This window comes from Hippocampus guttulatus, chromosome 15, assembly GCF_054856545.1.
Source record: "Hippocampus guttulatus isolate MCC_2025c chromosome 15, RoL_Hgut_1.0, whole genome shotgun sequence".
NCBI lineage: Eukaryota > Metazoa > Chordata > Actinopteri > Syngnathiformes > Syngnathidae > Hippocampus > Hippocampus guttulatus.
In genome coordinates this window covers 12,124,165-12,146,801 of record NC_141275.1, presented here as the reverse complement: position 1 = coordinate 12,146,801, position 22,637 = coordinate 12,124,165, and the positions used below count along the sequence as shown (strand labels likewise).

Below are 22,637 nucleotides of genomic sequence, written 5' to 3'. Positions count from 1 at the left end.
AGTATTAAGTGCCATTCCCAGGAGAGCGCAGGAAAACAAAAGGCAAGCGGAGAAGGCTATGGAGTGAGGTCAAATTGTGTCAGGCTGAGTTACGTGCAGATGACTGCACTGCGGTTGACCTGTGGAGCAAGTGTTGGCCTGCGCTGGCGTGCTGAAAAAAACGAGAGTGCATTCGAGTTCCTTGATGTCATTCTATCTCCAGTGGGCCATGTGCCGATAGTTGACAGCCTCCTACTTTGACGAGGTTATTTTTCCTCAAAGCAGTCTATGAGTGAAAGCGCCCATAAGATGTCCGCGTCTGCGAAAGGGCACATGTGTGATCCGGTAACAAATTAGGCTATTCATAAATTCGGAACAAAGACAAGAATTTGGGCGGTCAGGGTTTCACTGGTAAGTGAGCTTCAGGTGTACATGTCACGAGCATCTGCCAATAGTATATGAACCCATTTATTTGCGCAAAAAAATCCACCATGCATTTGATAAGAAGGCAAATACTTATTTGTGGCAATGTGTACTTATATATGTAAAATATTTCCAGGTCCACCTGGACAATCCATGAAAATCCAGCACAAGAGCGGTATCAAAAATAATCGACCACAAATTCAAGCAATCATTTATTCTAAAGGCAAAAAGAAAATATCCCAACACGCATTTTCAGTGTAGTTTAACTCAAATACATTGCATGCATCTCCTTTCAACACGACTCGAGCAAATCTATCCAGTGTCTTATCAACGGTAGGCGCCTCGAGTCGAAGTGGGGTGCATGGAAACATTTCAATAGCTCGATATCCCCCTTGTGGCGAGTGCCGGGTACTACAATACAACCGGTCCAATTTACCAACACTTAAGGTGAATTGCTTCGAGACTGAATTTAACAACAGGTTAGGTTTAGCAATCTGGTCGTTTTACGGAATCGTTTTAATCAATTATTCTAGTCCCTGCAATATTAAAAATACAATATGATAACCTCTTGGTCATCCACTCTATAAAGTTGCGACAAGAAAACGTGTCCATTCACATTTAGATCTACGTGAGGAAAAATTAGCCAAAGTGCTCTAATATCACTTGATAGCGCCTTCGAGTGATTTGGGTGGGGGGCATTATTCCGGAATGCCTATTGGTTACGGTTAACATAACTACAAAATACCTTTGGTGTCCTCATCACAATTACTGCTGCACCATGCAGAATTATTAAACTCAGAGTATGAGGTCTAATTTTAAGTAGCCAAATATTTGCGTGCATACCGGTACAATAATAAGGCTCCTAAAATGTGTTTCTTTCATTTCATACCTTTTTTAAAATTATTATCAGAGGAGTGTGATTTTGTCACGTTCCACACACTGCCCGGCTAACTCATGTGTCAGTGTTTCAGTGATATAGACTTGAACTTTTGAAATGTTTTTTATTGTCAACAAGTTATTTAATTATACAAATAATGTTGATCATGGATATTCAATTTTTGTGATGATATTAAAAATGTAATTTACAAGTCCCTGAAATTGCTGTCCACCTTGTCAATATTGGGGTAACTGCCCCTTTAATCAACCTTGAAGTATGTCATTGTCTGTCCTCGATCAGCAGCTGACATACTTCTCTGTATGCATACACACCGTCTGCTGGTTGTTATCAAGTGTGGAAGCTTGACCAATATGCATTTCAATACAAGATTGAATATGAAGTGCAACGGAAAATCTCCATTGTCTTATGGTGAAGTGGGGAAGTCCGAAAAACACCTCATGGTGATCTTGACTCTGTGACTGGTTCAAGTTAGCTGACCAAACTTTTTTTTTTCGCCCTCATATCTCTATTAACTGTGGAATAATTGAGCTCGCGTGCCTTATGAGAGTCGCACTGATGGTGGTAAGGCCATTTGTTTTTTTTGGGGGGGGCTACACTTCTTTTGCGAAACGACATTGCCCCCCCCTCCTTTTTTTTTTCCTCCAAAGCAACCAACGCACACGATGAGATTCCTGGGCGCACACAGTCACACCGCTTTTAGACACTCATTAGCCCCAGCTAATACAATAAGTGTCACCTTCCATTACATGGTGCTGGCAAAGATATCAGGATTGGAAAGCCACCAAATCTCCACACAAGGGGCGCCGCAGTCTCATGCCCAGTATTGTCTTGCAGCCACAATGTCGAATTGTTCTTGCTGGCTCCTTTACTTATTTGATTCAAATCAAAATAGATGCAACTTAATGTGTCGAAAATACTCATCGAGAAAGTTTCCCCGCCGCAGAAGCAACAGCAGCGCATTCCTTCAGAGTGGGACCCTTCATGTTAACTTTGCGGCTCGTTTGGGAGCGGGCAGCTGTTTAAGGAGCCGCCACGCCCCACCCCTATTCATCCCCGTTGTCTCGCATATGAACAGCACATGCAGAGTTGTTAAAAATCTTAATTAAGACTCCTAATTCTCCATGCTGTCGCCTGAGCCGGGCTGTGTGCTCACGTGCAATGCCGCCTTTGTCATTCTGCTGTTTATGGGGGGGGGGTTTGCTTTAAATATACTGTAACTCACGACAAAATGTATGTCTGACAAAGTCAAACACAAAGCAGATTAGAGAAAAAAAAGTATAAGTGACAGGTGCTTGCCAGGTTTAAAAGTAACAGGCACTTTCAAGAGGTTTTATATTTTTTCCAGCACTTTCTATGTCACCTTAATTATATTTTGACACAAATGTACCAAAAATGCCGATTCCATTTTTATCCCTTTCAGGGCCAGCGGTTACTACAGCGGACAGTTTATCATGTTATCAGGTTACAGGGTGCAGAAATGATCTCAAGAATTTTAAGCACTTTGACGACATTGAAGCGTCATTCTGTACTGAAAATCATTCCGCTATGCAAACATTTCAGTTAGTATTCAACTATCAATGCCTTTTTTTTTCCCAGTTTCCTGGCAACAAACAATATTTCACGAGCAGCCTCGCAAACAGGAATCACCCCAACAATCATCAGCCATTGTATTTACTATGACTTATTTCACAGACAATCTGCAATTACATCCCACTCTCTAAAAAAAAAAAAAAAACACGAAGTGACAAGTGTTTGTCAATGTCAAAATGATTTCTGAATGTCGTTCTGTGGCTTGGGGAGCGCTCCCCCGTGAGCGGTGGCAAAGGGCATGTGGTCCTCTGCGTGCAACAGTGCCCCTAAAACGACTTGAGTCAAAAATGAGCGTGGCGCGTGTTAAACAGGCGAAGCCCCCCCCCCGACCCCCCCCCACTGACGTTTGACAAGATGATGGGCGTCGGGCAATCAAAATCGTCTCAGCGAGCAGTTAACATTGAGCGTTGGGCCGTAAACAAAAGGACCTTTGGGGATTTCCACAAAGGTGTGTGGATGGGTAGGTAGGATTGAGAAGGGAGATGCTTTGACACGCATGAAAACGTGCAAGTCGAATGTTAAACAAGCGGTGACGCATTTGTTTAAAATGATCAGCGTTAGAAGAGACAAACAATTCCTTCCCCTGCGACTTAGCACCAAGTTGACCTCAGTCTTTCCTTCCTGACAAAAGGTGCCACTGACTGCAAGTTGGGCATCATGGTGAACATGCCAAGGAGGTGCCCCCCCCCAACAACCTCGCCCCCTCCCCGCCCGCTCCAGAACCATTTGGACCACAGGCAATGGGTTAATCACATTAGAGGCCCAGAGGAGAGATGGGAAGTAGACAGTACCGTGACAGGCGGGGTAGCACTGGCACGACTAATCCCGTTAGAGCGAGGAAAAAGGGGGACGCCATCGCGCCTACAAGGCTGAGAAAGAGAAAAACATTTTCCCAGGAATGAGTTCACCTGTATGGTAACTGGGAGAAGTTGGCCTGTTGATGCCTATTAGCTGAAACAATCCCACTTGGCACATCCAAATAGGTTTTTTTTTTCTTCCCGCTGGGCATCATTTTGTCTTTGCTTGCAAGGGGAGAAAAAACCCAAAACAAAACAAAAAAAAAAAAACAATCGGTAGCAGACAGTGGCATTGCGTGAGATCCTCTTTCATGGCACAGTAAAAGCAGCCTCTTTCAACTCTGTGCCATCAGCACCCTAAACGTTGAGAAGATGGAAGGGGGGGGGGGGGGGGTTGCTGTAAGAAGGACAGGGCTTACTTCATCTGCCATTGTAAGTGCACCCGAGTTCAACCTTAATGTAAACCTTTGCAGGCAGGATATGAATAGGATGCTCTCTATAAAAACATATCCTGCTGGGTAATCCCGGCAGATGGCCACAGCGGCGGACACTACAAGCGCGGCTGGCCACTGCAGGGGTAAACAGGGAATGTCCGATCAGCCGCCACTCTTCAGCCTGGGAGATACGGAATCAAGATTCCTAACTCCCTTTCGGCAAGGCTGGGAACCCGAGCCGTCACTTTGGATCCATCACGTTTCTTCTTAATCTCGCTCGCCATTTTTTTTTCTTCTCTCGCCCCATTTTTTCGCGTCGGCCTCTTTTGTTGTGGGGATTAAGCCAAGTGGTAAAACAGTGATTTAATGATCTTTCCATGGCTATGTGCACCACTTAAACCATGAGACAAACAAGCCAAGGCATTCTGAGAGTCACCCCCCACTTAAGGCAGCTCAGCAACTATGAAGGCTTTTCACGCGGTATTAAGCGGCGCCTGATTATTTTTTCCGCTGCTGTGTGATGTGTGGTGCGCCACTCTGGGAAAATTCTACGTTCCGTCTTTTGTTGAGGCCCATTGTAGACAAGACAAGAAAACAAAAGTAGTTTAATTACATTACGATAGCGCCAAAAGGAGAACGGACAAGTCGGAGTTTCAAATACTGTACAACATTTAGGAAAGAAGTCTCAGGCTTGGATCCTTCATAAGGTGTTTGTGGGTGTTTCTGTTGACTCACTAACACCAAAATGAAATTGGAATTTTCTCTTCACCTTTGTGAGTGGTCAAACCAACTTGAACACGAAAAGAATTCGTTTTGGAAACGGCGTTCTGGAAAGTAGTAGTACCACTTACCTGCCAAAATATTGTGTCGACTTGCACAAAGCAGTGTTATCCAATACAAGGGCTAAAATACAAATTTCTGTGTAATATCAACACCTTTAAAACGCTAGTTAAGATCAGTTTGAATTGACACCGTCCAAGAGGTAGTCCTCTGGTTGCTGTAGAACATGGTGTACAACTGTACTGAACAGAATATCTGATACAGTTCGTCTTGAATATCATCACGATTGTCAAAGTGGCTGGTCAGGAATTTAAGAAAAATATTTTTTTTACCTGCAATTTCCCACCAGGTGGAATGGCTGTCATCGCGATGAAACTCCATCGCCTTGCAGTGTTCACACAGCTGGCCGTCTAACCAACTAAAGATTTCAGAATGTATATTAGTATACACATATATTAACCATACACTTTGGTTTATCTCATGATCATGAAATAGCCCATAAAACTCAATTCATTCATTAGAAATATTTGACATCTCCTAAAATACATGCAGGAAAACGCCACTCTACTCATGTGCATGTCATACCAACAATGGCCAGCCAGCGACACTGTTGTGGAAGAAAATATGAATCTGTAAAGTCCAGTGGCTCTCAAACATTTTTTTTTAGCTTTCTTATACCACATACGTAAATGTTGGTGAACGCTCTCTTGTACGAATGCAATTAATGAAATATTGATTACAACCAGGAAACAAAGTCATCATAGCAGAACACGTGAATGTTGTTGGTCTAGAGTGCAATCGGCTACAAAGATGATAATGGAGGTGGGTGGGGGGGGGGGGGGGGCGTATGGATTATATTGGGGTTAATACCGTTGATCTGGAGATTACTGAACCATCAAAAACACAGAAGACCCCTAAGTGACAAGACATCATCATGAAATCAATCACCAAGAAAGAAAAGGGCTCATGAGTTTTTAAAAGTGTGGGGGGTGTGGGGGAGTGGGAATGTGTTGACCCTGCTTAAAACATATGTTAAAACATAAGTTCCAGAGTCCTGTTATGAAGCGTATTGACAATGTCTTAGTAACATTTTAACTGTCATGCAAGTGTAAAAATAAGTTCCCTGTCATATAAAACATTAGAACTACAGTACTCCTAAAAGGTTGAGTTTATACTGACGTTAGAAAAATAAATAAATTGTCACATATATTAAAACTGTTTGACCTGACAGTAGGATATTACTGCAATGATCTTTTGGACGGTCATTGTTGTACATACTCGATGATGTAGTTGACTTTTTTTTTTTTGTTGCCATTTTCAAAATCATGCAGCCGATCAAATCCTTAGTTCCACTCTATTCAAATAACTGCAAATGTGATCGACAACATTTCGGTGTTATACGATAGGTATTATTGAGGTATGATACAGTGAACACTTTCACTGTTTGGATCCTTATCACTTGCACTCAATCAAGCCTTGTACTTTAAGCAATGATAGAGGACGATTCCAACATTCTGCTTGCAAGTGGTGCAAGGTCGTTCCAGCTGTTTCCTGCCTAATTGCATGACTACACTATAAAGGGTTCGGCAAAAATACTCCAGCATTAAAAACAAGGCGAAATGTGAACAAACATCCTTAATGTTGGATTAAACAATGTATTTATGGACTAAGCAGTTTGCAGGGTGAAGAGTGTGACGGTGTGCTACTTATAAAGATTTAAGCCTCCATATATCTAGGTTACACTGCTCCCTCCCACAATCCAGATGATGCCATCTGTGATAAAGGAGCGTTGTGTATGTGTGTGTACGTGCGTGCGCGCTTGTGCGTACGTGATGCTTTCAAATGAAATACCGAGTGTCTCCTTTCACTGTTAATCCAGGGCAGCTACAGTGAGCTATCCAACAGACTGGAATTCTTGTGTTTGTTTTAACATTTCAAATGTTAAAAAATGAAGTGGGCATGTATCAATGGCAAAAGTTAGCGTGAATACATGAAAAGTAAATGTGAAACGAGCTCTCTCACCGCAACAGGTGAACCCTACCTCTGAGAAGGGAAGAATGAAGATTAGACCACCAAAACTTTACATACTGTAATGAATACGTTTGAACTTTGCAGTCTTATTTTCAGGGACGATTTGGGGGAACACGTTTTCATTATTAGATGACAAATACAACGTAATGCGTCAATTGAGAGGCAAATGAAAGCTAAATGTTCACCTGTTCATGGTGAAAAATGTTGATTCAAACTGATGACGTCACTCATACTTTGTGTATATACATACATAGGTGTACGAACTTAATTGGGCCTTGGAGAGGCGGGGAAAAAAAAGCACACAGGATGTCAGAGGTCTACCATGGCACTAAGGGATTGGTCGAACAAGTAAATCTGCTGACTAAATCCCTCACGTTGTGATTTAGACTGAGGGGTCATGTTGTCACAGTGCATTCCGTCGTGCACGTATGTCTCCAGAAGCTACCTGGCACACGACAGCAGCGAGGTGTTTTGAGTTAAATCAAAGTGTGAGTGTTTTTTTAAACGTTATCTTAATTAAGACACTCGGAATCCACGGTTCGCGTCCTTCGGAGGAAAAAAAACAATGGACGCGATTATGACAACAACGTAGGTAAGGGTTTGTTTTGTTCTTCTATTTTGGGGCGTTTAGAGAAATGTGTTTGTCTCTCTCCCGCCGTTACATTTTCGCGCAGAGAATGTTTTTGTGAAGAGAACTGGAAAAAAGGTTACCTCGGGTATTTGTGAGCTGCACGGTCATTTTCAAAACGCTCTGGCGTATCGCACCTGAACACGAATGGACTGATTTGCTCGCCACGCAATGAATTGTGGGTCACAGTAAAAAATAAAATTTAAAAAATGAAAGCCAGAGAAAAATTTTGAATTGTGTGTACAATAATTCTTTGTAACAAATATAGGAATTTTTTTTCTACGTATGGCCCCAAACTCGTCCAAATTTTACCATGTTTGGTCGATTGCGGAATTGTTAAATAAAGACTCTTATCATCTCCATGAACGTGAATGTTACAGTGAATGTTTGTCTGTACATACATGTAGAAAATGGATGGATGCACATGCAACAACATGGACATTAAATAAAGTGAACCAATGAATATAATGCTGTAAATATGCATTCGAAATCCGGCGTGCAACGGTGACTTCTCCTGTATCATAGAGGTCATCCATTTTAGAGGTATAATACAGAATATACAAGGACAATAAATATGATTATGTCATCACTTTAACTTACAAGCGTGCAGTTTGCGTGACATTGTGTTTTGCAACAGCTCACTGATGACTGTCTTTTCCAGTGTGGTATGGATATTGAATCATATTATCATATATGTGTTTTGATTTCAAAATTAAGTGACTTCCTCGTCAATTATTGGAGAGTTTTCCCTTTTTTTAACCTCTTGTTTATTAGGGATGGTATAATCAGGTCTTTTTATGTCAATGTATGGTTTTGTTCCTGCCATTGGGAGTGGTCTTATCGTTAGATTTGGAGTTGTGGGTGAATGTCATGTTGTCTGCCCGTAGGTAGCCGTGGAAGGGATGTGAGAAGGAGTGATGCCTCTAGTCAGGAGAACCATTGAACCTCGGCACCTGTGCCAAGCGGTAGTGCCCGACAGGATTGATAGTGAACTGGAATGTGTGAACAACAACACCTTGTCAGCCATCATCCGTCAGCTCAGTAGTCTAAGTAAGATCCAACAACAACTTACTGCACTGTGACATTCAGAGAGAAAAAAAATTATATGAGGGTATTTTTGGAAACAAATTTACCCTCGGACATCTGTCTTGTAGCCTCTGACACATACGTACACATGCTCAGTGTGTGTGTTTGTGGTGGGATTTAGTGAAGTTATGAGGGGTTTGACCTTGCTGCCGAGCTTGCACAGGCAGATAAGAAGGAGAATGGGTGGGTGGCAACACAAAGCCTGTCTAATAACATGTAATAATCTCTGCCATTCTTAATGTTTGCTTGGGAAGGGATCACGTGGCGCTCCCGTAATCCAAACAGATTAATTGGATTTAGAAAGGCACACAGTCACTGAAATGCCCGGTCAGTGTAGACTAATACAATTGATGGATACTGGATGAAATAGCATTTAGCCTATATTCCGACGCGCTAGCATAGTTAGTCATTTATTATTTTGCACATATTCCGTTTTTTTTTTTTTTTTTTGCCACTCTCTCGTGACAGATATTCTGGAAAATGTTAATTGCAGGTAAACATGCAGAAAATGTATTCGGTGATCTCTTCAATGAAGCCAACATATTTTATGTGCGCGCAAACTCACTCCAAGACCGCATTGACCGCTTGGCCATCAAGGTCACCCAGCTGGACTCCAGTGTGGAAGAAGGTCAGTTGAACAAACAACAAACGTGTTTAAAAAAAAAAAAAACTAACCAAAAAAAGTTTTCTAATTTGTTGTCCACCCTTCTTAGCCCTTCATAACATCTTTAGCATGCCTCTTACTGTTTTGCAGTCTCTCTTCAGGCCATAAACCTGAGGAAGGCGTTCAAAAGCTCGACTATTCAGGACCAGCAGGTGTTGTCTAAAGGTAGCACGCCGACCTCTTTGACTAATATGTACGACAGCAGCGACCAGCCACCTCCTCTTCGAGATCTCACTGCGTTTCGGTATGTCAAAAGCATGATGGTCTAGTTTAGTGATTCCCAATCACTGCGTTGTAGGACATTACTAGGCCGTGGGAGCATTATCCAATGTCACTTTATTGGTCCAAAAATGGCTTATTTACGAAGAAGAATGCATCTTTGTTCATTTATCTATGCCAGTAACATGTAGTGACCGGCAGAATAATTGAATGCTATTCCACTGAATGGCAGAAGGTGCAAATAATCTCTGCATCAATCTGTTGCCATTCATACAACAGAATCATTTGATTTAATACGAAATAAATTAGTAAGTTAAGACAAGCTCGTCATTATTATTATTTCACTGATCATATATTTGATGACATTTTAGTTTGGCGATGCTAGAAGATTTTTGGAATGTAGAATTTTGACTCATTAAAGGTTGGGAGACACTGATCGAGTTAGCTAGTGAAACAAAACAGGATAAACACAAGGTTTCGTTCTTTTTTTTTTTAAACAGAGAGGACGGCAGTGACGCCATGAGGTTCTACTCTGACCCGTCCTACTTTTTTGACCTGTGGAAGGAGAAAATGCTGCAGGACACTGAGGAGAAGAGGAAAGAAAGGAGGAGGCAGAGGGTGAGCGCATGAATACTCCTCCTCTCCGAAAAACAACAAATATTGGTGAAACTTACTTAGCAGGTGTCAATGCCAATGGCTTTGCTGACGAATGTACCCTCCATTCAGGAGCAGAAGCGATGCGTGGAAAACAGCACCCTCCAGCGCCAGGTGAAGAAGGTGAGGAAGGCTCGAAACCGCAGACAAGAATGGAACATGATGGCTTTCGACAAAGAGCTCCGACCGGATCACCGCCACCCTCAAACTCTGCGGCGAGGAGCGTCTTCCGAGGGCTCACTCTCCCCAGAGGGCAGGTTTGTGCCGAGGGAATGTGATCGAGGAGTCCATTTTGTGACCTCAGAATCCCCAGTTGTTTGTCTCTAGCACAGAGGCAAAAGTGTTAAAATAGCAGTGCCACGCAATTCACACAATGCAATGAGATCCAAAGTCATTTTGTCTTGACCACACAGACATTAACGGCGTATTTTAGTTTTCATTGACACCGTGTGAGAGGTATTTAACAATGTGTATTATTGCTTTTGTGGTGGTGGTTGGCAGTGGCGTCGAACTGCTAATCAATTAGTTGTTCGCTCACTCTCCCAATCGACCGTGTGACAATAGCCGAGTTCCACATTCATAAAGCAGCAATTGACTTTTTCAAACCACAAAGCCTGTCTTGCTTTCGTTTTGTTCTTCTAGGCCTGACCTTCCGGACTATCCTACCCCGCCCGTGCCAGCCCACAGTGCTTCTAACTTTATCAAGTCGCATGGGAACGTGCAGTCTTCCCCCCCATCAGCAGAGCACGAATACCACAGCATTGACGTCAACTATAAGATAACAACGGTCGAAGCTTCGGCCGCAGAGAAGATGAATAGGTCCATACGACCTCCTTCAGATTACAAGTATGTTTGGGATGATAACCACGTGTTATGTAATCACAGCTGGAATGACTATTTTTTTTGTTGTTGTTTTAAAAAATGATACATAATGCTTTTGCTTTTCATTGCCAACCAGCTGTGCCCACCTTCCACCTGCCCAAGGCCCACCCATCCCGTCAGCCCAGACGGCCTTTGGTTTCACCCCCGCAGCAGCTCATAATGGAGACACAACACATGTCGGTCCAAGTTACCCACTTCCACCGGTCCCTCCTCCAGGCCCTTGGGTGGCTACTCCACCAGGTCCACCGCCGCCACCTCTCCCTCCCCCAGCTGTCCCATCACACCTTTCGGGACTGAGTGGAAGCATCATAGCTGAAATGAAACCAGTGAGAGATGTGAGGAGCGATCTGTTGTCTGCAATCCGAATGGGTGAGTATTGATATGCCTCCATGTTCATGACATTTATATTTGGTGATGTCATTCTAACATTTTGCTGGGGGTCAACAGGCATCCAGCTGAAAAAAGTGCAAGAGCAGCAAGAGCTGCAGAACAAGCGCGACCCAGTCGGGAATGACGTGGCCACCATCCTGTCGCGCCGCATTGCAGTGGAGTACACTGACTCCGATGATGACTCGGAGCTGGACGACAACGAATGGTCGGACTGACCAGAATGTGGTTTCATTTCACATTCTGTGCAACCAAAGACTATTAGGAGGGTATTTATTAATGATAATATGATATCATGACTCATGTTCTCACCTCTTTGGATAAAAACAGCAATGAAAACATGACCTTACTGGCAGAAATAACGATCTTAATTAAAAAAAATAAGACGTTTGCACCAGTCTCCTGACACACATCCTGAATTCAGGCCAACCGTTTCAATCCATGCATACGATCTTACCCATGACCCCCCCCCCCCACCCCCCTATTCTTTTGTTCTTTCATGCCATGTACGGTTTTTGATCAAACTTTAGTGAAGCACAGTCACAGGTAACACTGACGCTCAAATAAAACCCACATGCTTCTTGGGAGATGTCTGCAGGGAAGATCATGAAAATTCATGAATAGGGACAGCTATAATTACACTTTTTAATCAGGTTTTTGGTATAATGTATTGTTTTATGTCTAATATATGTCTATATTTATTATGCATTATTGTATTATTTTAAAAATTCACCATCTGTCTCCCTATCTTGTACCTCCATCTACGTATCTTTTATCCCTTTCATTTTTATTGTATATCTTGTTCCCCATCCCTTATTATTACATCACAGTAAAGAACAAAGTTCTATGTCGCAGCACAGGTTGGAATTATCATCACTTAATAAGATCAATAAAGAAATATGCTTGAGATACACAAGAGTAAAACATTTATTACCGGTATTATCATTTTTATTACATGTTACATTTTATGCAGGGGCATTCAAGCCAAGCATCCTTGCTCCTTTGAATGATATGGAGTAGGACAGCTGTCAAAAAGATGTACCTGTATGTGTCATGGAAAGGCAGTATATAAATCCAAGCTATTATTATTGTCCGTTTGAAATGGCTTTGATATCAAAACTGCTCTGTGGAAGACAGTCACGATCCGCAGTGGAATGCACTTGAATATAGTACCGTATAAACAGTGAATAATTAAATGCCAAAATACTGTACCACGTTTAAGTCGTGTTTAGAATCACGTGTTTATTTTATCATCAAAGAATGAATTCTAATTATTCGTAGTTAGTTGAGCTGAAGCTATCAATTGTGTCCAATAGATGTCAGTAGCGTGCCTCGTATAACCGCATCGACCAATGACATGGAATCTGTGGCGCTCTCCCATCGCCATGTTGGTTCCAAGATATGACTCATTCTTCGGCACCGAAGCTAACGGCCCGAGCCACAATGGCGACGTTTTATTCCAGTTTCTTCACCGTCTAGTGTTGGGCAGGTGATTAGCATAGCTAAGCTTCTCTCTTCGGCCAATACGTGAGTGACAAACCTGGATAACTGTACTTGGATTACTATAATTCTCTGCGAGGTGGGACATTACTTTTTACATAGCTGACTTTTGAGCAACTCGTTTTTATCACTCGTGACCCTTTTTTTCGGAAATGATGACGGTTTTTCGTGTTTAAGATGAGGATGATGACGTTAACATGTCGTTGCAAGCCAGTCACCTGACTTGTACCCGCACACGAATCAGCTTGACCTCAACTAACGATTTCATCGAAAAATACTCAATACCGAACTTGGAATCAAAAGCGCCACAAACAAAATAGAAGTGACGGTCGTAATAGCGCTAGTGACTGTTTAGCAGCCCCATCTGTGTTTGCCACTGACCCTGTGCTGTCATTCATACTGCGGCATTGGGTCATGTGAGCTGGCCTGTTATGGACATTCGAGATGTTGACGTCTCTACGCTTGTTTATATGCCCTGACAGCATGTTTGTAACGTACGTCTCAATGGCTCTTTCAGAAGAGGAACTGTCGCGATGGATACCTCAAAGCTTCCAAAGATCCAGGATGCGGAGCGAGAAAGCCAGTTTGGATACGTCCATGGAGTTTCGGGACCAGGTGTGGTTTGGTTTACCTTTTGGAAATAGATTGAAAACACAATCTAATTTCAGTGTTCTTTTCGTATTATTATTATTATTATTATTATTGTTGTTTGTTATTCAAAATCTAAGATGCTCCATTGCTAAACCTAAATCATAACCTAATGTCATAAGTGCCATATTATATCTTAAATACTTGGCCATTGTGTTTGCTCATAAATATTTGCTCTCTTTTCTCTAGTGGTGACAGCTACTGCTATGGCAGGAGCCGCCATGTACGAGCTGGTCCGTGTCGGCCACAGTGAGCTGGTGGGAGAGATCATCCGTTTAGAAGGAGACATGGCCACCATCCAAGTCTATGAGGAGACTTGTATCCTGTTTATACTGTATACCCTAATAGCTCCCCTGGAACACTTGGCAAGCCATTCTCATTAAATGTTACTAAAGCTGTAAAATGTACATTTCTCACAAGTCAAATATTCATTTGGTATATATTGTCATCTGGTTTAGCAGTTAGTCACTTTCCTTGACTGTGCATCACAGCTGGGGTGTCGGTGGGTGACCCAGTTCTTCGCACAGGTAAACCCCTCTCTGTGGAGTTGGGACCAGGAGTCATGGGCTCCATCTTTGACGGCATCCAGCGACCACTGAAAGACATCAATGACCTCACACAAAGCATCTACATCCCAAGAGGAGTGAACATCGGCGCCTTGAACAGAGACCTCAAATGGGAGTTTACTCCAAGCCAAAGTCTTCGGGTATGTTGTCAGGTGGAGGTTGATGGTCCATTTTCTATATAGGCAGGTTATAACCCCTGGACATAGTGTGTACAACAAATTGACGGATCCAGCTGCATAGAATTAATTACATGCCACCTCTTGTAGGTTGGCAGTCACATTACAGGTGGTGACATCTACGGCATGGTGTTTGAGAACTCCTTGATACAGCACAAACTGATGCTTCCGCCTCGCAGCAGGGGCACAGTCACTTACGTGGCACCGCCCGGAAACTACGACGTCTCTGTAAGTCTTTTTTTCCCCCTCCATAAGTTCTTTTGTCGTTTGTGTTTGATTAGAAATTATCAACAGTTTTTTTGTCACTTTTGCGTTCAGGATGTGGTTCTTGAACTGGATTTTGAAGGCATCAAGGAGAAGTTTACCATGGTGCAGGTATGGCCGGTGCGACAGGTCCGCCCAGTCACCGAAAAACTGCCTGCCAATCATCCTCTGCTCACTGGTCAGAGAGTCTTGGATGCACTTTTCCCGTGAGGCTTTTTCAACAAGAAGCAAACATTTTGCTTTTGTGCTAAACATATAAAACTAATGTGCCTGTTCCACTTAACAGCTGCGTGCAAGGCGGCACCACAGCTATACCAGGTGCCTTTGGCTGTGGAAAGACCGTCATCTCCCAGTCCTTGTCCAAATACTCCAACAGTGATGTCATCATCTACGTTGGCTGTGGAGAACGTGGGAATGAAATGTCGGAGGTGCTGCGAGATTTCCCAGAGGTTGGTGCGAGACCGCAAATTGATTTAATTCAAACTGAATTTGTAACTCAAGCCATCACAATATTTGTACCGATCCTGCCCAACAGCTCACAATGGAAGTTGGCGGCAAAGTTGAGAGCATCATGAAGCGAACGGCACTTGTTGCCAACACATCCAACATGCCCGTGGCTGCCAGAGAGGCTTCGATTTACACAGGTGCCAAAATAAAATTGTCGTCGTCCACGACTGTCTTCGGTGCTCATGTTTATTTCCTGATCACTTGGGCAGGAATCACACTGTCTGAATACTTCAGGGATATGGGTTACAACGTGAGCATGATGGCCGACTCGACGTCGCGATGGGCCGAAGCTCTGAGAGAAATCTCTGGCCGATTAGCCGAAATGCCCGCCGGTGAGTTCACGTTATATGTCACAAACACGGACGAGAGAGGAGATGCCCGTTTGTGAGCGGCGACTTGGGTGTCATCATGTGTGTAGACAGCGGATACCCGGCCTACCTGGGCGCCAGGCTCGCCTCCTTCTACGAGCGAGCGGGACGCGTCAAGTGTCTGGGGAACCCCGAGCGAGAAGGCAGTGTCAGCATCGTAGGAGCGTAAGTTGACTTTCATTTTCAAAAGATGCAAATAAATAAGTCTTATGATGCGACACATGATTAATTAGCAGGTTCCCTTTTCTAGTGTGTCACCCCCCGGTGGAGACTTCTCAGATCCCGTCACATCAGCTACATTGGGCATAGTCCAGGCAAGTGGTGGCTAGTAGTTCACTATGCACTTATTCACAAGACACAGTTCTCGACGATGACACTCACTTGCATTTGCGCCCTTGCAGGTGTTCTGGGGACTGGACAAGAAGTTGGCTCAGAGGAAACACTTCCCATCCGTGAACTGGCTGATTAGCTACAGCAAGTACACCCGGGCGCTGGATGAATACTACGATAAACACTTTCCTGAGTTTGTGCCTCTTCGGACGAAAGCCAAGGAGATTCTCCAGGAGGAGGAAGACCTGGCTGAGATAGTGCAGCTTGTAGGAAAGGTGAGGAAAAAGATGATTTTGAAAGCTGAAGAGAGACATACACACATCATTTTTAAAGTATCAACAGGTTTCGAGAAAGTGAGAGGCCCCACAGATGACAAGAAAAAATGACTCGCGCCATCTTGGGTTACGTTTTGTCCCCAGGCTTCTCTGGCCGAGACAGACAAGATCACGCTGGAAGTCGCGAAGCTCATTAAAGATGACTTCCTGCAGCAGAACGGTTACACGCCTTACGACAGGTGGAGACAAAAGCATCGCATGCCTCATATTAAGGTTTCGGTCTTCATCTCACACTTCCCTCCTCCCGCCCCCACCAACAGGTTCTGCCCCTTTTACAAAACGGTCGGCATCCTCTCAAACATGATCGCCTTTTACGACATGTCGCGGCACGCCGTCGAGTCCACGGCTCAGAGCGACAACAAAATCACCTGGGCCATGATCAGGGAGCACCTGGGCGAGATCTTGTACAAGATCAGCTCTATGAAGTTTAAGGTACGGCTTATTGTATCGACACAGCAAAATGGCGGGAGAAAGAGACCATATTCCACGATATTTACATTGATTGGAATGCACTTCTACTTTTTGTATTCCTCTCCCTCAACAATGGACACCTCAGGACCCAGTCAAGGATGGTGAAGCGAAGATAAAAGCAGACTACGCACAACTGCTAGAGGACATGCAGAATGCGTTCCGGACCTTGGAGGAATGAGTTTTTCAACCCTCAAGCCCCCCCCCCCCCCCCCCAATTTCTCAACCCCATTTTTGGTGGTGCAGTCTAGTGCAGATTAAACGGTCCTATTTCTGAATGTCACGTAAACTCCTTTGTGTTTACCTCTCCTGTGTAAGCATTCCATTATGTGCGCACGTTTTACATTTCATTCTTTTGATTTACCTCGACTGTATAAAGGGCCAGTCAGTACATATTTATTTATCCATCGCTATGTTTCAGTTCAAAACAGTCAAGTGCTGCTGCAAAGAAGAGGGAATTTACTGGGAACACGCACATGACTTAAGGGACATAAGTGTTGTCTGGAGGGAAAGCGGACCGATCTTCCACCTCTTAACCTCCAAAGTCTGATGACAATGTGATTTTGTGGACTATATACTTGATATTATGTGTAAAATGTGAATGAAAGAGTGTATTAGGAATTGTGCTGTAGCAAAACAGATGTCTGTGTAAAGTCAAGTGCGTCTCATGAAATAAAAGAACTGGGCAATACATTCTGTCGAGTTTGATTCATTTGTTGCCGACTTTTTTTTTTCCAAAAAAGTAGGACTCCTTGACCCTATATAATAATGAAGACCCAGAGCCATTCTCCAAAGTGATGAGGTCACAGTTTTTACAAGACCCTCGCACCACCCCGACTCCTTGCATACCGTACATCTTTGTGGTGCGCTCATGCACTCGTCACACACTCGCTTGTTCAAATTGCGGCAGTAATTCCTTCAAAATAGATTAGAGGCGGCCTGCGTATCTCCAGTTCCGGCCTCCATCAAGACTAATGGAGGCACAAAGCCACAGGAGCTAGAGCAGCGGCTTTGCGCCGCATTGATTGAGACCATCCAGACTCACACTCAAGGACGTTAAAAAGGTTTCAGTGACCTCAAGACTCGGGCCTTCATCTCGTAATGCACGTGGCCCCGTTTTAGATATTCTGTTCTGATATTTAGTGATACATTGAAAGAAAAAAAAAAAAAGAGGGCGTGTCCTGGTATTCGCTCTATTGCAGTTGCTGTCCTGACATCACCTAAATGCAACTTACAGTCCATAGCAGATTGCTAGTAAATCGTGGATTGCCATCCATCCATTTCCGCTTATCCTCATCGGGGTCAGAGGTGAGCTGGAGTCTATTAAAATGCAAGGCGCACATAAACATTTACGCTCATTCACCCACGCAGGCGCAAGAACATCATGTCAACTCCACACAGGAACGCCAGAACCAGGACTTGACGCCCGACCTCAGAACTGTGAGGTGGCCGCGCTAACCACTTTGAAACCGTGCCACCAGACTGTGCACTGTTCCTTTCCTTATTGTGTGTGTCTTCAATTGGTAAGCAACTTTGCTTTGACTTAGTTTCACTGAAGGTAAGTAGGTGTGTTCAACTTTGGAGGTTCCATTGCGTTTTTAGTGGATCATCAACACTGTCACACAGAGTGGATATGAAAAGTTGACACGTCCTTGTTCGAATGTAATATGAAAAAAATGTGAATTTTTTTTCAAGGGGGGAAGTTTAAAAAAAAAGCAGTGCACAATCATCTTTAAATTGGGATGCGGCTGTGTTCAGAGCTAACTAATCACATTCAAACTCATGTTGAATAGGAGTCAGTACGCATGACTGCCATTTAAATAGTCTCTGATTAAGTCAGAATAAAGTTCAGCTGTTCTCAAAGGCTTTGTCTGACTTTCTTTTAATGTCTTTCCCATCCAATTAATAAATCACAGGAAAAAAATGCTACAAAATACAAAAAAAAGTTTTCTGTAAGGGAAGTTCACACTATAAACCTGCCACTTTAAAAAACGATATATTTTGTTTGTTGTACACGTGTTTTCTAATAGACGCTGTAAAAGAATTAGTTTATGGCCCTGACAATATTGTCGATTACGACATTACACAAAGTGGAACGCAAAAACGTAAATATCAGAACAAGTGGAGTCGGCACAAACAAAGTCTTCCAGAGTTTTCTGTGAGTAAGCGGTCAGGTTGCTTGTGTTGGGGAGGAAATGTGATCCCAGAGGGTGGAGCTGCCCTGTGGATCATCACATCACATCACATCGCTCCACTCCACTTCACTCTACGTCCATCTACTACCCGGCTTGTCATGTCGCTAATCTTATGCGGCTTTGTCCTACAGTGCGGATCTACCAAGGCTGCTGACCATCTCGACAACACGGCTCCCGCAGACAATCAAAGTTTTTAATTCAGACCCGAAAGGGTGACTACGGCAAAACTTTGTTAAATATGCTCAAATATCATTTTTCGTTGCCTATGTGAAGAAGCAAGGACATTTGTGATGCTTGTACCCCCGAGGAATGCTAGAAATGGCAACCATCTCATTGCTTTGACACAGAGGTACCACAGCAGAGACGTGACAATTTTTCAATTTTTTTTTATCTTTTCTTTTTTTAACCACAAACCAGCGGCACTTCATTTACTCATTCAAGAGCTGAAGCTTTAGTCGAGAGACCTTTCTGCTCATCTTTCTGCTCTGATTTTCTGTGTGGAGATAAAAGGTAAGTTAAAAATTGATAATATGTTTATCCTGGCTTTGCAGGTGGACAAACAGAAATAGAGGAATAATCTGTAAACCTGCATAGGTAATAATAATTACAATTTTTTAAAAAACGTATCTGTGTTGCGCGCAAACTTGATTAGATCATGAATACACCGCGCGGCCACAATACCAGCACTGGCTAATTAATACAAGAGTGGTATCAAAACGTCTGCCGATACTAAGATACGAATGCTCATTTCGATTGACACATTTCAAGGTGATCATATTTTACATTCATGTTGAATGATATGAAATATGCAAGAATAAATTAGTCGTTGGACAATAGCTCAAGTTGCAATACAGCTGCGTATTGAGGACCCGATAGGCCCAGAGAGTTTGTCTCTATGGACACAGTGGCCTTGTTTCAACAAATTACGTTGAAAGCCCCAAAGGCTGATAATAGAAGTTATTAATTTTTTTTTAGACACCCTGTGGGACTCCAATAAATTAGGCTGCAATATAATGTACTTTGTAATACGGGAATGCTAAATACACTCTCAAGAATGTGATTACAAATAAATGTCCTCAAGTGAAAGATTTGGGGGTTGTGTTTGTGCGTGTGTAGGTCAACGTAAGCCGCGATGAAATGGGAAAAGTTAAAACCGCCAGAACCGGATGATCCGATGTGTTGCTGTGAATGCGACGTATACCAGTACGGCTGTTGCTGTGACTGTGAGGATCTGGATGAGGCCTTCAACAGGTACGGCGGTCTACCTAAACATTATATCCAACAATGTGATGACATTTATGGATAGATACTACATTTTGTGAATGCAATCTTAAGATCTATCTGATCACCAACATTCATTCGTCATCTCCATCGATCATCTACTTATCCATCCATTCAACACCCATCAGTCCTTTTATCCAGCCAACATCCGTCTATCCATCCACCCACTGGTGCCCTCCTCTCTTTGTATGCCCATTTGTCTGTCATCCGTTCGTCCAGCCATCCATTCTCTGTCCCATTTCTCTTTCCATTCATGTTTCTGTCCATGCAAACACTCATCTCGCTAACATATGACTCCACATCCACTGCTTCGTCTGTCCCTATCTGATGTAGATGGCTGAGGGACAAGGCACCAAAGAGTGGATGTCATACATTTCTACTGGGGGCCTTGATTGACAACTTGGAGATCTCCCTGGTCCCTGCGCTGGTTTTACTGCCTCTGCTGATGCGTGTCGCGGCGCTGCACTACCTGCTGGGTATCATGATCTTGACAGCTCTGCCCGGGTTGGTGCTCTGGCTCTACTATGCCACTCACAAGAGAAAGAGACGTACGCTTTTCTTCCTCACACTGGCGCTCTACTCTCTGGCCTACATGTACTATCTCTTCATCACTGAGATTGTACCTCGCGGGGACGTGAGTCGTTTGCAGCTCTGTACCGTGACCACGGGGATGATTTTCACTATTGCGTCTCTGGTTCGGACCAAGAGGAGCCCGGGATTTGTTAGTACTGCAGCACGTGAGGTGGACGGCAAGGGTTCACCAGGTCTCATTGAGTCCGTCCAGACAGAGGCATCGTCGTCTTTCTCAGGACCGAGACCAAGTGATAAATGGAGCAGGTGTCCTGTGTGCAAAATTGCACGACCTCCGCGGGCGGGACATTGTGGAACGTGTGGCGTTTGTGTTCAACGCCTGGACCACCACTGTGTCTGGTGTGTGACTTTCAATTTCCAATAGAAAACTAATATGAACCAAGATTCCAACAATTCTTCTCCAGTCGAATTCAAGCGCATGCAAAACATTTGTGTTGCACAATAAACTGACCATATTCTTTTGCAATAGCACAGCGAGCACAACTTTACTTTATTTCTCCACTTACCAAGTAACCTGTTCAGTCCAATAAGCGATAGATTTCTCATGAAAGAAGTTATCATTTTAAGCACTTTTTATTGATGCAAGTCTATTTGACAGTATATTTTACCGACAACACATTTTGCTTCTTGAAAATTTTAGATGTATTAAATGTAGTATACTATAATGAATCAAAGCTTTGCCTTTCAAGCTTTTGACACATTTAAACTTTATCTGAGCCCTTAAATGTTGGCGCCTACCACACAAGGTTTTAATGCGAAACGTCAATGTGTGTGCACTATGTTGTAGGATAAACAGTTGTGTAGGGCAAGGTAACCACCGCAGCTTCCTGTTGACCCTGTGCGTGTTTCTGCTAACATCGTTGTACGGGATCACTTTGGTGCTGCGCAGCCTGTGTCCTCAACAGTATCTAGTCAGCGCGCTCTTCTACTGCCCGAGCGTCTACTCTCAGTCCAGGTATGAACGCCAAAACCAAACTCGAAGTGAACAAGTCAACCGATTGTTTGTAGCGGGAGCGATTGTCCTCATCCCAAACACCTGACTCCAGAATATACCGTGCACCTTCAGGAGAATTGTACTTATCCACCCACTTTAATATACTTAGGGTTACAGAGGCACTTTAAATGCTGGCACGTGTGTGCAGAACCGCCACTAAATACGAGTTTGGACGTAATTGGTTCATTCATAAGATGGCCACATCACCATGTAGAAGAGGGTGTGTGCACTTATGCAACCATGACATCTCAGTTTGTTTTATTGACTAAAAAGATCAGCTAAAAATACATAACTGGGTTTTTTTCCCCCAATACATTTTAAGAATAATTTTGGCGACGTGATCCCTTTTTTTGCCATTAGCACCTGCTTCCGAAAACGTCTCCGCATGTGCCCGAGAAGGAATGAGAGTTTCTCTGATGATGTAATGCATATGGGTGCCACTATTTTTAACCGCAGCACAATTTTATGTCCCTCTCTGTCGGTATGTTGTAGCTCAGCGCTCTGCTTCACCTGTGCCTGGTACAGCGTCATCGTCACTGGGGGGCTGCTGTACCTACTGGTGGCACAGATGGTGAATATCAGCTTCAACGTGACTGAGCGGGAGGCCCAGCTGGCCCTGAGGAATAAAACGGGCCAAAGTCGCCTGTGGGGGCTCGCCGTCGCCACGGGAACGTATTCGCGAGGCTTCTACCAGAACTGGGTTGACTTCCTCACTATGGCTGATGCCTCGACATGTCCTCGATCCGGCGCCCCCGACTTGGTCTAGTTTCGCATCCTTGGATGCAGCTCAACATTCTCAGAGTGGAGCTCATGTATTTCTAAAATGGGAAATGGCGCTTTCTGTTTTGTTGTTGATGGATACTGGACGTCTCAAACAAAATATGGATCTTATATGCCTTCCTGATTGAACCGAGACTGCCCATGTACTTAATGTGTGCAAAATAAAAAGCTCTCTGACGACT

At 43.5% G+C, this 22,637-nt stretch overlaps 3 protein-coding genes across 4 annotated transcripts; all 3 read left to right on the top strand.

Moving 5' to 3' along the window:
* Positions 1-7,337: 7,337 nt before the first annotated feature.
* LOC147193917 (actin-binding protein WASF3-like) lies at positions 7,338-12,381 on the top strand. 2 transcript variants are annotated; one of them, XM_086131940.1, is made up of 9 exons: positions 7,338-7,524; positions 8,452-8,610; positions 9,140-9,274; positions 9,401-9,554; positions 10,030-10,147; positions 10,256-10,440; positions 10,826-11,029; positions 11,142-11,434; positions 11,513-12,381. In XM_086131940.1, exons 2-9 carry the CDS (start codon positions 8,478-8,480, stop codon positions 11,668-11,670), a joined length of 1,380 nt encoding a protein of 459 aa, XP_085988066.1. In that variant the 5' UTR covers positions 7,338-7,524; positions 8,452-8,477; the 3' UTR covers positions 11,671-12,381. The 2 variants fall into 2 exon arrangements, with proteins under 2 accessions (XP_085988066.1, XP_085988065.1); XM_086131939.1 differs by having other exon boundaries at positions 8,448-8,610.
* Positions 12,382-12,843: 462 nt separating this feature from the next.
* Positions 12,844-17,307, top strand: LOC147193916 (V-type proton ATPase catalytic subunit A-like). Its single transcript, XM_086131489.1, has 15 exons — positions 12,844-13,031; positions 13,470-13,567; positions 13,790-13,918; positions 14,092-14,306; positions 14,433-14,570; positions 14,661-14,812; positions 14,893-15,055; positions 15,142-15,250; positions 15,323-15,445; positions 15,532-15,646; positions 15,732-15,795; positions 15,883-16,086; positions 16,231-16,325; positions 16,407-16,578; positions 16,703-17,307. Exons 2-15 carry the CDS (start codon positions 13,486-13,488, stop codon positions 16,793-16,795), a joined length of 1,854 nt encoding a protein of 617 aa, XP_085987615.1. The 5' UTR covers positions 12,844-13,031; positions 13,470-13,485; the 3' UTR covers positions 16,796-17,307.
* A 1,596-nt stretch (positions 17,308-18,903) lies between these two features.
* zdhhc23a (zDHHC palmitoyltransferase 23a) lies at positions 18,904-22,637 on the top strand. Its single transcript, XM_086131022.1, has 5 exons — positions 18,904-19,319; positions 19,926-20,060; positions 20,424-21,020; positions 21,469-21,636; positions 22,168-22,637. The coding sequence occupies exons 2-5, from the start codon at positions 19,942-19,944 to the stop codon at positions 22,439-22,441; spliced, it is 1,158 nt and encodes a 385-aa protein (XP_085987148.1). The 5' UTR covers positions 18,904-19,319; positions 19,926-19,941; the 3' UTR covers positions 22,442-22,637.

What these genes read in the sequence shown, in the direction of transcription:
- zdhhc23a (XM_086131022.1), top strand. Translation starts at nt 19,942, where the DNA reads ATGAAATGGGAAAAGTTAAAACCGCCAGAACCGGATGATCCGATGTGT. An exon ending in CTGGATGAGGCCTTCAACAG is followed by an intron (nt 20,061 to 20,423) that starts GTACGGCGGTCT and finishes TATCTGATGTAG; the next exon opens with ATGGCTGAGGGACAAGGCAC. An exon ending in AGCGTCTACTCTCAGTCCAG is followed by an intron (nt 21,637 to 22,167) that starts GTATGAACGCCA and finishes GGTATGTTGTAG; the next exon opens with CTCAGCGCTCTGCTTCACCT.
- LOC147193916 (XM_086131489.1), top strand. Translation starts at nt 13,486, where the DNA reads ATGGATACCTCAAAGCTTCCAAAGATCCAGGATGCGGAGCGAGAAAGC. An exon ending in GTCTTGGATGCACTTTTCCC is followed by an intron (nt 14,813 to 14,892) that starts GTGAGGCTTTTT and finishes TCCACTTAACAG; the next exon opens with CTGCGTGCAAGGCGGCACCA. An exon ending in TGCTGCGAGATTTCCCAGAG is followed by an intron (nt 15,056 to 15,141) that starts GTTGGTGCGAGA and finishes CCTGCCCAACAG; the next exon opens with CTCACAATGGAAGTTGGCGG.
- LOC147193917 (XM_086131940.1), top strand. Translation starts at nt 8,478, where the DNA reads ATGCCTCTAGTCAGGAGAACCATTGAACCTCGGCACCTGTGCCAAGCG. An exon ending in TCACTCTCCCCAGAGGGCAG is followed by an intron (nt 10,441 to 10,825) that starts GTTTGTGCCGAG and finishes TTGTTCTTCTAG; the next exon opens with GCCTGACCTTCCGGACTATC. An exon ending in GTTGTCTGCAATCCGAATGG is followed by an intron (nt 11,435 to 11,512) that starts GTGAGTATTGAT and finishes GGGGGTCAACAG; the next exon opens with GCATCCAGCTGAAAAAAGTG.